At 44.4% G+C, this 12,611-nt stretch overlaps 1 protein-coding gene across 6 annotated transcripts in view; it reads left to right on the top strand.

The window, feature by feature from the left end:
- RNF38 (ring finger protein 38) overlaps positions 1-12,611 on the top strand; it is a 316,802-nt gene that overhangs the window by 257,790 nt on the left and 46,401 nt on the right. Inside the window, exon 1 of one of the 6 annotated variants that reach the window (XM_056518283.1) lies at positions 6,392-6,623. The exons of 3 other annotated variants lie outside the window; for them this stretch is intronic. Coding sequence is in view for 1 of the 3 variants with exons in the window: in XM_056518282.1 (XP_056374257.1) it covers positions 6,643-6,651 (9 nt within the window). In the remaining 2 variants the exon portion in view is untranslated. Of the gene's footprint in view, positions 1-6,391; positions 6,652-12,611 lie in introns of those variants that run through there. 2 more of the 6 variants (XM_056518284.1, XM_056518282.1) reach the window with 2 other exon arrangements.

The following is a 12,611-nucleotide window of genomic DNA, read 5'->3' as shown; positions in this document are numbered from 1 at the left end:
GTTGGGGCCACCAGACCTGATAGCTCATCCCTCCTCATGGTCATAGTGCCTGCAGTTGGTAACTGGTAATTATTTCAAAAATCTTACAAAAGGTGGATTTTTTAGGTAGCTGTTTTTGCATTCAAATCTACAGGTTTTTTTTACAGCTGAAAATAACAGGCCGGGTATGCTAGGAGTTGGTTTTGCAACAGCTGGAGGCACACTCGTTGGGAAACACTGATATAGAAGGACCAGCTTATATAAGTCAAAGTCCAAAAATATTTTAGATAGACCTATCAGGTATCATAGTACCGAAAATCAACGGAAACCCAATAATAGGAATATAAGGGAAATACATAATCCAATTTTCTGTATTCCAGTATTCTTTGTCATCGGTATTAGAGCCCCGAGTTTTCTTCTTGCGTACCTTTCACATCGCAGAAACAAATAATGCTTATATATGTCACTCACTATGTCGTGCAGATGCTTTACATGCATTTTGTATGTGTCTAGCTTCTATATTTAGCTCACAAATCCCTCTGTTCTGCTGCTCACTCATTCTGATATCCACTGCTCATGAAGGAGGGGTATCTGAGGCAAGCACTGAGTCCACTCACCATGCATTCCCTTCCTCCCTGAGTCTACCGTGCTGTGCTGGGTCTCTTCATCCAATCACTGCAGGCTGCTCTGTAACCCCCTCCTCCCTGTTTTCATGCTGCAGTCTAATAGACAAGACAGGAGTGCTACACCTGCCTTCATTCACTATGCATACACTTCTGCCCTGAGTCTGCTGTGCTGAGTCTCTTCATCCAATCACTGCAGGCTGCTCTGTAACCCCCTCCTCCCTGTTTTCATGCTGCAGTCTAATAGACAAGACAGGAGTGAGCACAGAGGAGTGCTACACCTGCCTTCATTCACTATGCATACACTTCTGCCCTGAGTCTGCTGTGCTGAGTCTCTTCAACCCAATCACTGCAGCCTGCTCTGTAACCCCCTTTGCTAGTCCCACCTTCACTTACTGGACTTTGTCCCAGCCTGGTCTTGGGATGAAGCTGCAGCTGGACAAGATTATGGGGGAGATTTATCAAAACCTGTGTAGAGGAAGAGTGGTGCAGTTCCCTATAGCAATCAATTATATTCCATTTTTTTTATTTTTCACAGGTCTCTTTAAAAATGAAAGAAGCAAACTGATTTATAGTATGGGGTGTTTTTATAAGCCATGATTTCTATAAAAAGGAAATAACATTTTCTTACAAAGTATATTTGAAAGGTTAATGATTTGCAACATGTACATATATATACAACATATCAAGTATTTGATTCTGACAGTACGTAAAATAAAAGCTGAAATCTGCACAAGGTTTGAGAAGTGTCCCTTATTGTATGTGCTCAGGCCATTGGATGGGGTTCATCGTGTTATACCTCATACACAATCGGCCAAATCAATATTACCACACACATCTGGCTCTGCCCACAGCCAACATGGCGGACGCATCCTGTTCCGTGTGATAAGTACAAGTACAAAGCATCGTCTCCCTCTCCTCATGTGTGATTCACACCAGTCTACGTGTATGTGCCAGCTCAGCGGTGATCGCCTTCCGGTCATTGCTCACGGTGTTCTCCAGCTCAGCCACCAGCATTTTAGACTCTGTCGGCTCTCCATTGTAACATAGTTCATAAGGTGGAAAAAGACCAGAGTCCATCAAGTTCAACCTATACCCCTAATGATTCCCTACTGAGTTGATCCAGAGGAAGGCAAAAAAAACCCCTCATACTAGAGGTAAAAATTCCTTCCCGACTCCAAATATGGTAGTCAGAATAAATCCCTGGATCAACGTTCTGTCCCTATAAATCTAGTATACATAACCAGTAATGTTATTATTCTCCAAAAATGCATCCAGACCCGTTTTAAATTCTTTTACCAAGTTATCCATGTCCACCTCCTCAGGCCGAGAATTCCACAGTCTCACTGCTCTTACAGTAAAGAACCCCCGTCTGTGCTGGTGTAGAAACCTTCTTTCCTCTAAACTTAGAGGATGCCCCCTTGTTATAGATACAGTCCTGGGTATAAATAGATCATGTGAGAGATCTCTGTACTGCCCCCTGATATATTTATACATAGTTATTAGGTCTCCCCTAAGCCTTCTTTTTTCTAAACTAACTAACCCTAATTCTGATAATCTTTCTGGGTACTGTAGTCCTCCCATTCCCTGTATTACTCTGGTTGCCCGTCCTTGAACCCTCTCCAGCTCCACTATATCTTTCTTGTACACTGGTGCCCAGTACTGTACACAGTATTCTATGTGTGGTCTGACTAGTGATTTGTACAGCGGTAGAATGATTTCCTTGTCGTGGGCATCTATGCCCCTATTGATGCACCCCATGATTTTATTTGCCTTGGCAGCAGCTGCCAGACACTGGTCACTACAGCTAAACTTACTATTAACTAAGACTCCCAAGTCCTTTTCCACGTCAGTCGTCCCAAGTGTTCTCCCATTTAATACATAATCCCAGCCTGGATTTTCCTCCACATGTGCATTACCTTACATTTATCAGTGTTGAACCTCATCTGCCACTTCCCAGCCCAAACCTCCAACCTATCCAGATCCATTTGTAACAGTGCACTGTCCTCTATAGTGTTTACCGCTTTACAGAGTTTAGTATCATCTGCAAAGATTGCTACTTTACTATTCAACCCCTTTTGATTTGCTGCCTTGTTTATTTGCCTCAGTAATTGATCTTCTGCCTCTTCCATTATGTTTGGTGGCTTATAGCAAACCCCCATCAGAATTTTTTTTATTTTTATCTCCATATATTTCTACCCATAGTGACTCCACATTATCGTTTCCCTCCCATTTATCCTCCCGCAGTGGGGCCTTCAGACGGGACTTTTGAACTCCTCCCCCTTTCCGTTTTGTCTGATCCTTCCTGAATAGACTATAACCCTGTATACTGACCGCCCAGGCACAGCTATCGTCCAACCAAGTCTCTGATATACCCACTATGTCACAATCCTCCTCAGACATTTTCAACTCCAGTTCGTCAGTTTTATTGGTCAGACTTCTGGCATTAGTCAACATGCAATTCAATTGTGTATGTTTTTTTTTTTCCCTATGATGCCTATAACTATTCTAACCCCTTCCTCCGCTCCAACCCCAGGTACATTAATAAACTATCTTCCCCCTCTATGTTGTAGGTTCCCTCTCCCCCAGTCCCTAGTTTAAACACTCCTCCACCCTTCTAGCCATCTTCTCCCCAAGCACAGCGGCACCCTCCCCATTGAGGTGCAGCCCTTCCCTACGGTAGAGTCGGTATCCGACAGCGGAGTCGGCCCAGTTCTCCATGAACCCAAACCCCTCCTTTCTTCACCAGCTTCTGAGCCACTTTTTTACCTCCCTAATCTCCCACTGCCTCTCTGGTGTGGCTCGTGGTACAGGTAATAGTTCAGAAAATATTACCATGGAGTTCCTTGCCTTAAGCTTGCGGCCTAAGTCCCTGTAATCATTTTTAAGGACCCTCCACCTACCTATTACTTTGTCATTGGTGCCAATAGGTACCATGACTGCTGGGTCCTCTCTTCAGGTGCTCCGGTGGCCTGGAAAAGGTGGATACAGTCCTAGGAAAGAGTCTCCTAGGACTTTATCCACCTTTTCCAGCCCACCAGAGCACCGGAAAGCTTAACTAATTTATGCAGGAAAAGTCATCAACTGCCGAGCGGAGAAGTTCGTGACGAATCGAATTTACTGTAAGTTTGCTCATCTCTAGCTATAAGCAACCAGGACCTGTGGCTAATGCCGGACATCGCCGATCAGGCTGATGTCCAGCATTAACTCTTTAGACGCGGGGATCGCCGCATCTAAAGTGAAATTAAAAGCTTCCCGGCAGCTCAGTCGGGCTGATCGGGACAATTGTGGTAAAATCACGATGTCCCGATCAGCTAGAACGCAGCAGAAGGGTGCCTTACCTGCCTCCTGTGCGTCCGATTGCTGATTGATAGCTCCAAGCCTGAAATCCAGGCTTGAGCAATCAACTGCCGATAACACTGATCCTTGCCATTGAATGCAATGGCAGTGATCAGTAAATTGAATCAATGTACTGCATGTTATAGTTCCTTAGGGGGGCTAGAACATTGCAAAAAAAAGTGGAAAAAAAAAAGTTAAAGATCATTTAACCCCATCCCAAATAAAAGTTAGAATCACCCCCCTTTTCCCAATAAAAAAAACAACTGTGTAAATAAAAAAAAAACATATGTGGTATCGCCACGTGCGTAAATGTGCGAACTATAAAAATAAATCATTAATTAAACTGCACGGTTAATGGTGTACACGCAAAAAAATTCCACAGTCCAAAATAGCGTATTTTTGGTCACTTTTTATACCATAACATTTTTTATAAAAAGCAATCAAAAAGTCTGATCAAAACAAAAATGGCACCGATAAAAACTTCAGATCACAGCGCAAAAAATTTGCCCTCATACTACCCCCTATATATGGAGAAATAAAAAAGTTATAGGGGTCAGAATAGGACAATTTTAAACATAAAAAATTTCCTGCATGTAGTTATGATTTTTTTCAGAAATAATACAAAGTAGGGTATTAGGGATTGACCGATATTGATTTTTTAGGGCCGATACCGATAATCTGCGACCTTTCAGGCCGATAGCCAATAACTTATACCGATATTACAGTATAAATTATCGTCTAAAAAAAAAAAAAACGCAAACTTTTTAACCAAATTAGTACGTTTAAAATCACCCTATTTTGAAGACCTATAACTTTTTCACTTTTCCGTATAAGCGGCGGTATGAGGGTGATTTTTTGCAACGTGATCTGTACTTTTTGATACCATAATTTCTTATATAAAACTTTTAATACATTCTAAAAAAATTTGGAATAAAATGTTAAGAAAAGCAGCTATTTTGGCTTTTTTTTTTTTTTTTACGTTCACGCCGTTCAACGTACGGTATCATTAACATTTTGTTTTAATATTTCGGATATTTACACACACGGCAATACCAAATATGTATATAAAATATTTTGGGGGGTGAAATAGGGAAAATGGGGCAATTTATGTTTTTATAGGGGGATTTTTTTTTGTTTTTACATTTTACTTTCATTTTTACACTTTAATAGTCCCCATAGGGGACTATTTATAGCAATCATTCGATTGCTAATACTGTTCAGTGCTATGCATAGGACATAGCACTGTTCAGTGTTATCGGTCATCTTCTGCTCTGGTCTGCTCGATCGCAGACCAGAGCAGAAGACCCATGGAAGGCAGCGGAGCCAGGTGAGGGGACCTCCGTCTGCCGTTCTGGATGATTGGATCGCGGCATCGCTGTGGGCGATCCGATCATCCATTTAAGTGACCGCGATGCTGCAGATGCCGTGATCTGTATTGATCATGGCATCTGAGGGGTTAATGGCAGACATAAGAGATGAGCGAAGTTACAGTAAGTTCGATTCGTCACGAACTTCTCGGCTCGGTAGTTGATGACTTATCCTGCATCAATGAGTTCAGCTTTCAGGTGCACAGGTGGGCTGGAAAAGGTGGATACAGTCCTAGGAAAGAGTCTCCTATGACTGTATCCACCTTTTCCAGCCCACGGGAGCACCTGAAAGCTGAACTAATTTATGCAGGATAAGTCATCAACTGCCGAGCCGAGAAGTTTGTGATGAATCGAATTTACTGTAAGTTCGCTCATCTCTAGCAGACATCCATGGCGTTGCGGATGTCCGCCATTACCGGCGGGACCCTAGCTGCTATCAGCAGCCGGGACCTGCCGCACATGACCCGAGCATCGCTCAGATGCTTAGGACGTAAATGTACGTCCTGGTGCGTTAAGTACCAGTTCCCCATGGCATACATTTACGTCAGGCGTTAAAGTCCCTTAATTTTAAGTCCCTCTCACTTGCATACTTCACACACAATCACTCAGTATACTACTTCTTTTATAGTTACTAGACACCACCTCTCTCGTCCACTGCCTGGAAGCGAAACCATGATAACGGACTTGTTCTCCCACCACAGAGACATTGGGGGAGATTTAGCAAAACCTGCGCAGAGGAAAAGTTGCCCAGTTGCCCATAGCAACCAATTAGATTGCTTCTTTCATTTTTAACTAGGCCTCTGCAAAATGAAAGAAGTGATCCGATTGGTTGCTATGGGCAACTTTTCTTCTACATAGGTTTTGATAAATCTCCCCCATACTGCTTGGCCAAACTCGCCGACATATTTAGTCCTGGCATCGCTGACCATGACACGTCACCTCTCACCCAGTTCCCTTCCTAGTCCCCCCTGTGGCTCATTCCTGAACCGGCACTACCCGGCTCTCCGCTCCTGTTTCCCTGTCACTGCCGTTAACGAGCCCCTGGGCGCCCACATCAAACATGCCCGCGCTTCCTGGTGTGGCTGGGGGCGGGGCGATGTGACGTCACACGGCTTGGGGGCGGTGGCTGGAGTCCGTGCCCAGGCCCAGAGTGTACACTGAGGAGGAGAAGGAGGAAGAGGCAGCAGAGCGAGGAATAAATAAAGAGAATGGAGAGGGGCGGGCTGGGGACTGCTGAGAAGCCACGGGACTGGCGTGTGTGAGGACGAAAACCGGCAGCCGCGTCCGTTATCAGGCACAGCGCTCCCCGGCGGAGGCGAGTTGTGTGTAACGTTATGTACTCTGTATGTATATCTCTCTCCGTGCCTACATCTAGCATGGCGGGTGGGGGATGTGTGTGGCGCTCCGTAGGGGGAGGGGGTTGTTGTGCTTCCTCTGTACTGTGTCATCTATCTAGAAGCCTTTGTGTATCTTCTATGTATTCTCCGATCTATCTATACCGTCTGTTGTCAGGGGGAACTTGTCTGGGACATCACAGGGGGTATGGGCAGGGGTGCTGTGCCAGGCTACCTCAACCACAGGCCTGCAGCTGCCTTTGTCTCTGTCCTCATCTGTTAAAGCAGCTCTGTCGTCACAGTGTGTCACCGGATCCCTGTACACAGATGGAGAGCTCCTGTATCTAGTATATAAGGCTGATCTATACAATAGGTGACTAAGTGTATGTTGTTACTCTGTACCTCTTAATTCTAGGTACCACTATAATGTAGTTACCTGAGACCACTGTTATAGTTACTGAGACCCCCCTATTGCTGTAATGTGGTTACATTGAGACCCCCCTACTGCTGTAATGTGGTTACATTGAGACCCCCCTACTGCTGTAATGTGGTTACATTGGGACCCCCCTACTGCTGTAATGTGGTTACATTGAGACCCCCCCCCCCCTACTGCTGTAATGTGGTTACATTGAGACCCCCCTACTGCTGTAATATAGTTACATTGAGACCCCTCTACTGCTGTAATGTGGTTACATTGAGAACCCTCTACTGCTGTAATGTGGTTACATTGAGAACCCTCTACTGCTGTAATGTGGTTACATTGAGACCCCCCTACTGCTGTAATGTGGTTACATTGAGACCCCCTCTACTGCTGTAATGTGGTTACATTGAGACCCCCTCTACTGCTGTAATGTAGTTACATTGAGACCCCCCTACTGCTGTAATGTGGTTACATTGAGACCCCCCTACTGCTGTAATGTGGTTACATTGAGACCCCCCTACTGCTGTAATGTGGTTACATTGGGACCCCCCTACTGCTGTAATGTGGTTACATTGAGACCCCCCCCCCTACTGCTGTAATGTGGTTACATTGAGACCCCCCTACTGCTGTTATATAGTTACATTGAGACCCCTCTACTGCTGTAATGTGGTTACATTGAGAACCCTCTACTGCTGTAATGTGGTTACATTGAGACCCCCCTACTGCTGTAATGTGGTTACATTGAGACCCCCTCTACTGCTGTAATGTAGTTACATTGAGACCCCCCTACTGCTGTAATGTGGTTACATTGAGACCCCCCTACTGCTGTAATGTAGTTACATTGAGACCCCTCTACTGCTGTAATGTAGTTACATTGAGACCCCTCTACTGCTGTAATGTAGTTACATTGAGACCCCTCTACTGCTGTAATGTAGTTACATTGAGACCCCTCTACTGCTGTAATGTAGTTACATTGAGACCCCTCTACTGCTGTAATGTGGTTACATTGAGACCCCCCCTACTGCTGTAATGTGGTTACATTGAGACCCCCTCTACTGCTGTAATGTAGTTACATTAAGACCCCCCCTACTGCTGTAATGTAGTTACATTGAGACCCCCTCTACTGCTGTAATGTGGTTACATTGAGACCCCCTCTACTGCTGTAATGTGGTTACATTGAGACCCCCCCTACTGCTGTAATGTGGTTACATTGAAACCCCTCCTACTGCTGTAATGTGGTTACATTGAAACCCCTCCTACTGCTGTAATGTGGTTACATTGAGACCCCCTCTACTGCTGTAATGTGGTTACATTGAAACCCCTCCTACTGCTGTAATGTGGTTACATTGAGACCCCCCTCTACTGCTGTAATGTGGTTACATTGAGACCCCTCCTACTGCTGTAATGTGGTTACATTGAGACCCCTCTACTGCTGTAATGTGGTTACATTGAGACCCCTCTACTGCTGTAATGTGGTTACATTGAGACCCCTCTACTGCTGTAATGTGGTTACATTGAGACCCCCCTCTACTGCTGTAATGTGGTTACATTGAGACCCCCCTCTACTGCTGTAATGTGGTTACATTGAGACCCCCCTCTACTGCTGTAATGTGGTTACATTGAGACCCCCCCTACTGCTGTAATGTGGTTACATTGAGACCCCCTCTACTGCTGTAATGTAGTTACATTAAGACCCCCCCTACTGCTGTAATGTAGTTACATTGAGACCCCCTCTACTGCTGTAATGTGGTTACATTGAGACCCCCCCTACTGCTGTAATGTGGTTACATTGAAACCCCTCCTACTGCTGTAATGTGGTTACATTGAAACCCCTCCTACTGCTGTAATGTGGTTACATTGAAACCCCTCCTACTGCTGTAATGTGGTTACATTGAGACCCCCTCTACTGCTGTAATGTGGTTACATTGAGACCCCCTCTACTGCTGTAATGTGGTTACATTGAAACCCCTCCTACTGCTGTAATGTGGTTACATTGAGACCCCCCTCTACTGCTGTAATGTGGTTACATTGAGACCCCTCCTACTGCTGTAATGTGGTTACATTGAGACCCCTCTACTGCTGTAATGTGGTTACATTGAGACCCCTCCTACTGCTGTAATGTGGTTACATTGAGACCCCTCCTACTGCTGTAATGTGGTTACATTGAAACCCCTCTACTGCTGTAATGTGGTTACATTGAGACCCCCCTCTACTGCTGTAATGTGGTTACATTGAGACCCCCCTCTACTGCTGTAATGTGGTTACATTGAGACCCCCCTCTACTGCTGTAATGTGGTTACATTGAGACCCCCCTACTGCTGTAATGTGGTTACATTGAAACCCCTCCTACTGCTGTAATGTGGTTACATTGAAACCCCTCCTACTGCTGTAATGTGGTTACATTGAGACCCCCCCCCTACTGCTGTAATGTGGTTACATTGAGACCCCCCCTACTGCTGTAATGTGGTTACATTGAGACCCCCTCTACTGCTGTAATGTGGTTACATTGAGACCCCCCCCCCCCTACTGCTGTAATGTGGTTACATTGAGACCCCCTCTACTGCTGTAATGTGGTTACATTGAGACCCCCTCTACTGCTGTAATGTGGTTACATTGAGACCCCCTCTACTGCTGTAATGTGGTTACATTGAGACCCCCTCTACTGCTGTAAAGTGGTTACATTGAGACCCCCCCTACTGCTGTAATGTGGTTACATTGAGACCCCCCCCTACTGCTGTAATGTGGTTACATTGAGACCCCCCCTACTGCTGTAATGTGGTTACATTGAGACCCCCCCCTACTGCTGTAATGTGGTTACATTGAGACCCCTCTACTGCTGTAATGTAGTTACATTGAGACCCCTCTACTGCTGTAATGTGGTTACATTGAGACCCCCCCTACTGCTGTAATGTGGTTACATTGAGACCCCCCTCTACTGCTGTAATGTGGTTACATTGAGACCCCTCCTACTGCTGTAATGTGGTTACATTGAGACCCCTCTACTGCTGTAATGTGGTTACATTGAGACCCCTCCTACTGCTGTAATGTGGTTACATTGAGACCCCTCCTACTGCTGTAATGTGGTTACATTGAAACCCCTCTACTGCTGTAATGTGGTTACATTGAGACCCCCCTCTACTGCTGTAATGTGGTTACATTGAGACCCCCCTCTACTGCTGTAATGTGGTTACATTGAGACCCCCCTCTACTGCTGTAATGTGGTTACATTGAGACCCCCCTACTGCTGTAATGTGGTTACATTGAAACCCCTCCTACTGCTGTAATGTGGTTACATTGAAACCCCTCCTACTGCTGTAATGTGGTTACATTGAAACCCCTCTACTGCTGTAATGTGGTTACATTGAGACCCCCCCTACTGCTGTAATGTGGTTACATTGAGACCCCCCTCTACTGCTGTAATGTGGTTACATTGAGACCCCCCCTACTGCTGTAATGTGGTTATGTAGAAACCCCTTTAGTGCAGTTACAAGCTTCGCTTATTGATGTCAATGGCCATGATTTACTAAGAGTGTTGTGTAGGTTTCTTTTGGGTTTTCGTTCCCTAAAATTTTTTCCCCACAGTATTTACTAAGGTTTCCCTACATTTTCCACTTTCCCTACACTTTGCTTTTTTTACACATGCTCGGATCTGTCTGGTTTTCCTCAGCTCAAATCCACCACATTTTCTGTGGAAACCTTGGTAAATATGTTGGGATTTTTTGAAAATGTCGGGACATGCCCCCTTTTAGGGTTTTCTGAGTAAAATGGAGAGTTGGTCGGGTTTTTACACTTTCTGCCGCTGACACAACTTGTTGCACAATGCGCCAAATTCTGTCGCACAACCCAACTGTGGGTATCAAAATCTCAAATGTGAGATCTGCAGCAGAATATGTACATGTGAATGTACCCTTTTAAAGGGGAACTCCGGCAGAAAACTTTCTCTTCATTTTTTTTAATTTAATTTTTTTAAATCAACTGGTGCCAGAAAGTTAAACAGATTTGTAAATTACTTCTATTAAAAAATCTTAATCCTTCCAATAGTTATTAGCTGCTGAATATGACAGAGGAAATTCTTTTCTTTTTGGAACACGCTGATATCATGAGCACAGTGCTCTCTGCTGATATCTCTGTCTATTTTAAGAACTTTCCAGAGTAGGAGAAAATCCCCATAACAAACATGCTGCTCTGGACAGTTCCTAAAATGGACAGAGATGTCAGCAGAGAGCACCGTGGTCATGATGTCGGCAGAGAGCTCTGTGTTCCAAAAAGAAAAGAATTTCCTTTGTAGTATTCAGCAGCTAATAAGTACTGGAAAGATTACGATTTTTTTTTTTTAATAGAAATAATTTACAAATCTGTTTAAGGCTCCTTTCACACTAGTGATTTCTCAGTTATTGAAGTTCCGTTGCATGTTCCGTCACGATTTTCGTCAAAAACCTGCCGTTACAAAACCCATGATGGCCGAGACTAAATCTTATTGCAGCCTATGGGGTTTTGTAACTGCCTGTTTGCACCCGTATATGTCCGTAATTCATTACGGACGTGATACAGTGACTGGAGATCGTGGCTGAAAAATTACTGCATGCAGTATAACATCCGTAATGAATTACGGACATATACGGGTGCAAACGGGCAGTTACAAAACCCCATAGGCTGCAATGCGATTTAGTCTCGGCCGTCGGGGGTTTTGTAACGGCAGGTTTTTGCCAAAAATCGTGACGGAACTTCAATAACGGAGAAATCACTAGTGTGAAAGGAGCCCGGCGTCCTGAAGAGGTTAAAGCAGTGTCTCCAGCTGGCCTGACAGCAAAGGCTGGAGACACACTGGTTGGTAAACAGTGCATTTAAAGTATTGAGGACATTTGAAAATGTTTGTAAATGTAAAGCAGCACATTCTTCTATGTTTAACATGAGGAAACAGTAAAGATTTTACAGTTAGAGCAACAAACATGGCTGTAAATGTTGGCACCCCTGAAATTTTTCAAGAAAATGAAGTGTATTTCTCACAGAAAAGGATTGCAGTAACATGTTTAGCTACACACATGTTTATTCCCTTTGTGTGTATTGGAACTTGGACATAATGTCACACCAAACTCCAAAAATGGGCTGGACAAAATTATTGGCACCCTTTCAAAATTGTGGAAAATTAAGGTTGTTTCAAGCATGTGATGTTCCTTCAAACTCACCTGGGGCAAGTAACAGGTGTGGGCAATATAAAAATCACACCTGAAAACAGATAAAAAGGAGAGAAGTTCCCTTAGTCTTTGCATTGTGTCTGTGTGTGCCACACTAAGCATGGACAACAGAAAGGGGAGAAGAGAACTGTCTGAGGACTTGAGAACCAAAATTGTGGAAAAATAACAATCTCCAAGTTTTCAGTCCATCTCCAGAGATCTAGATTTGCCTTTGTCCACAGTACGCAACATTATCAAGAAGTTTGCCACCCATGGCACTGTAGCTAATCTCCCTGGGCATGGATGGAAGAGAATAATTTATGAAAGGTGTCAACGCAGGATAGTCGGGATGGTGGATAAGCAGCCCCAAACAA

This window comes from Hyla sarda, chromosome 1 (genome assembly GCF_029499605.1).
Source record: "Hyla sarda isolate aHylSar1 chromosome 1, aHylSar1.hap1, whole genome shotgun sequence".
Lineage (NCBI taxonomy): Eukaryota > Metazoa > Chordata > Amphibia > Anura > Hylidae > Hyla > Hyla sarda.
Note: the sequence above shows the minus strand (reverse complement) of the source record. Positions and strands in the feature narration are given on the sequence as shown.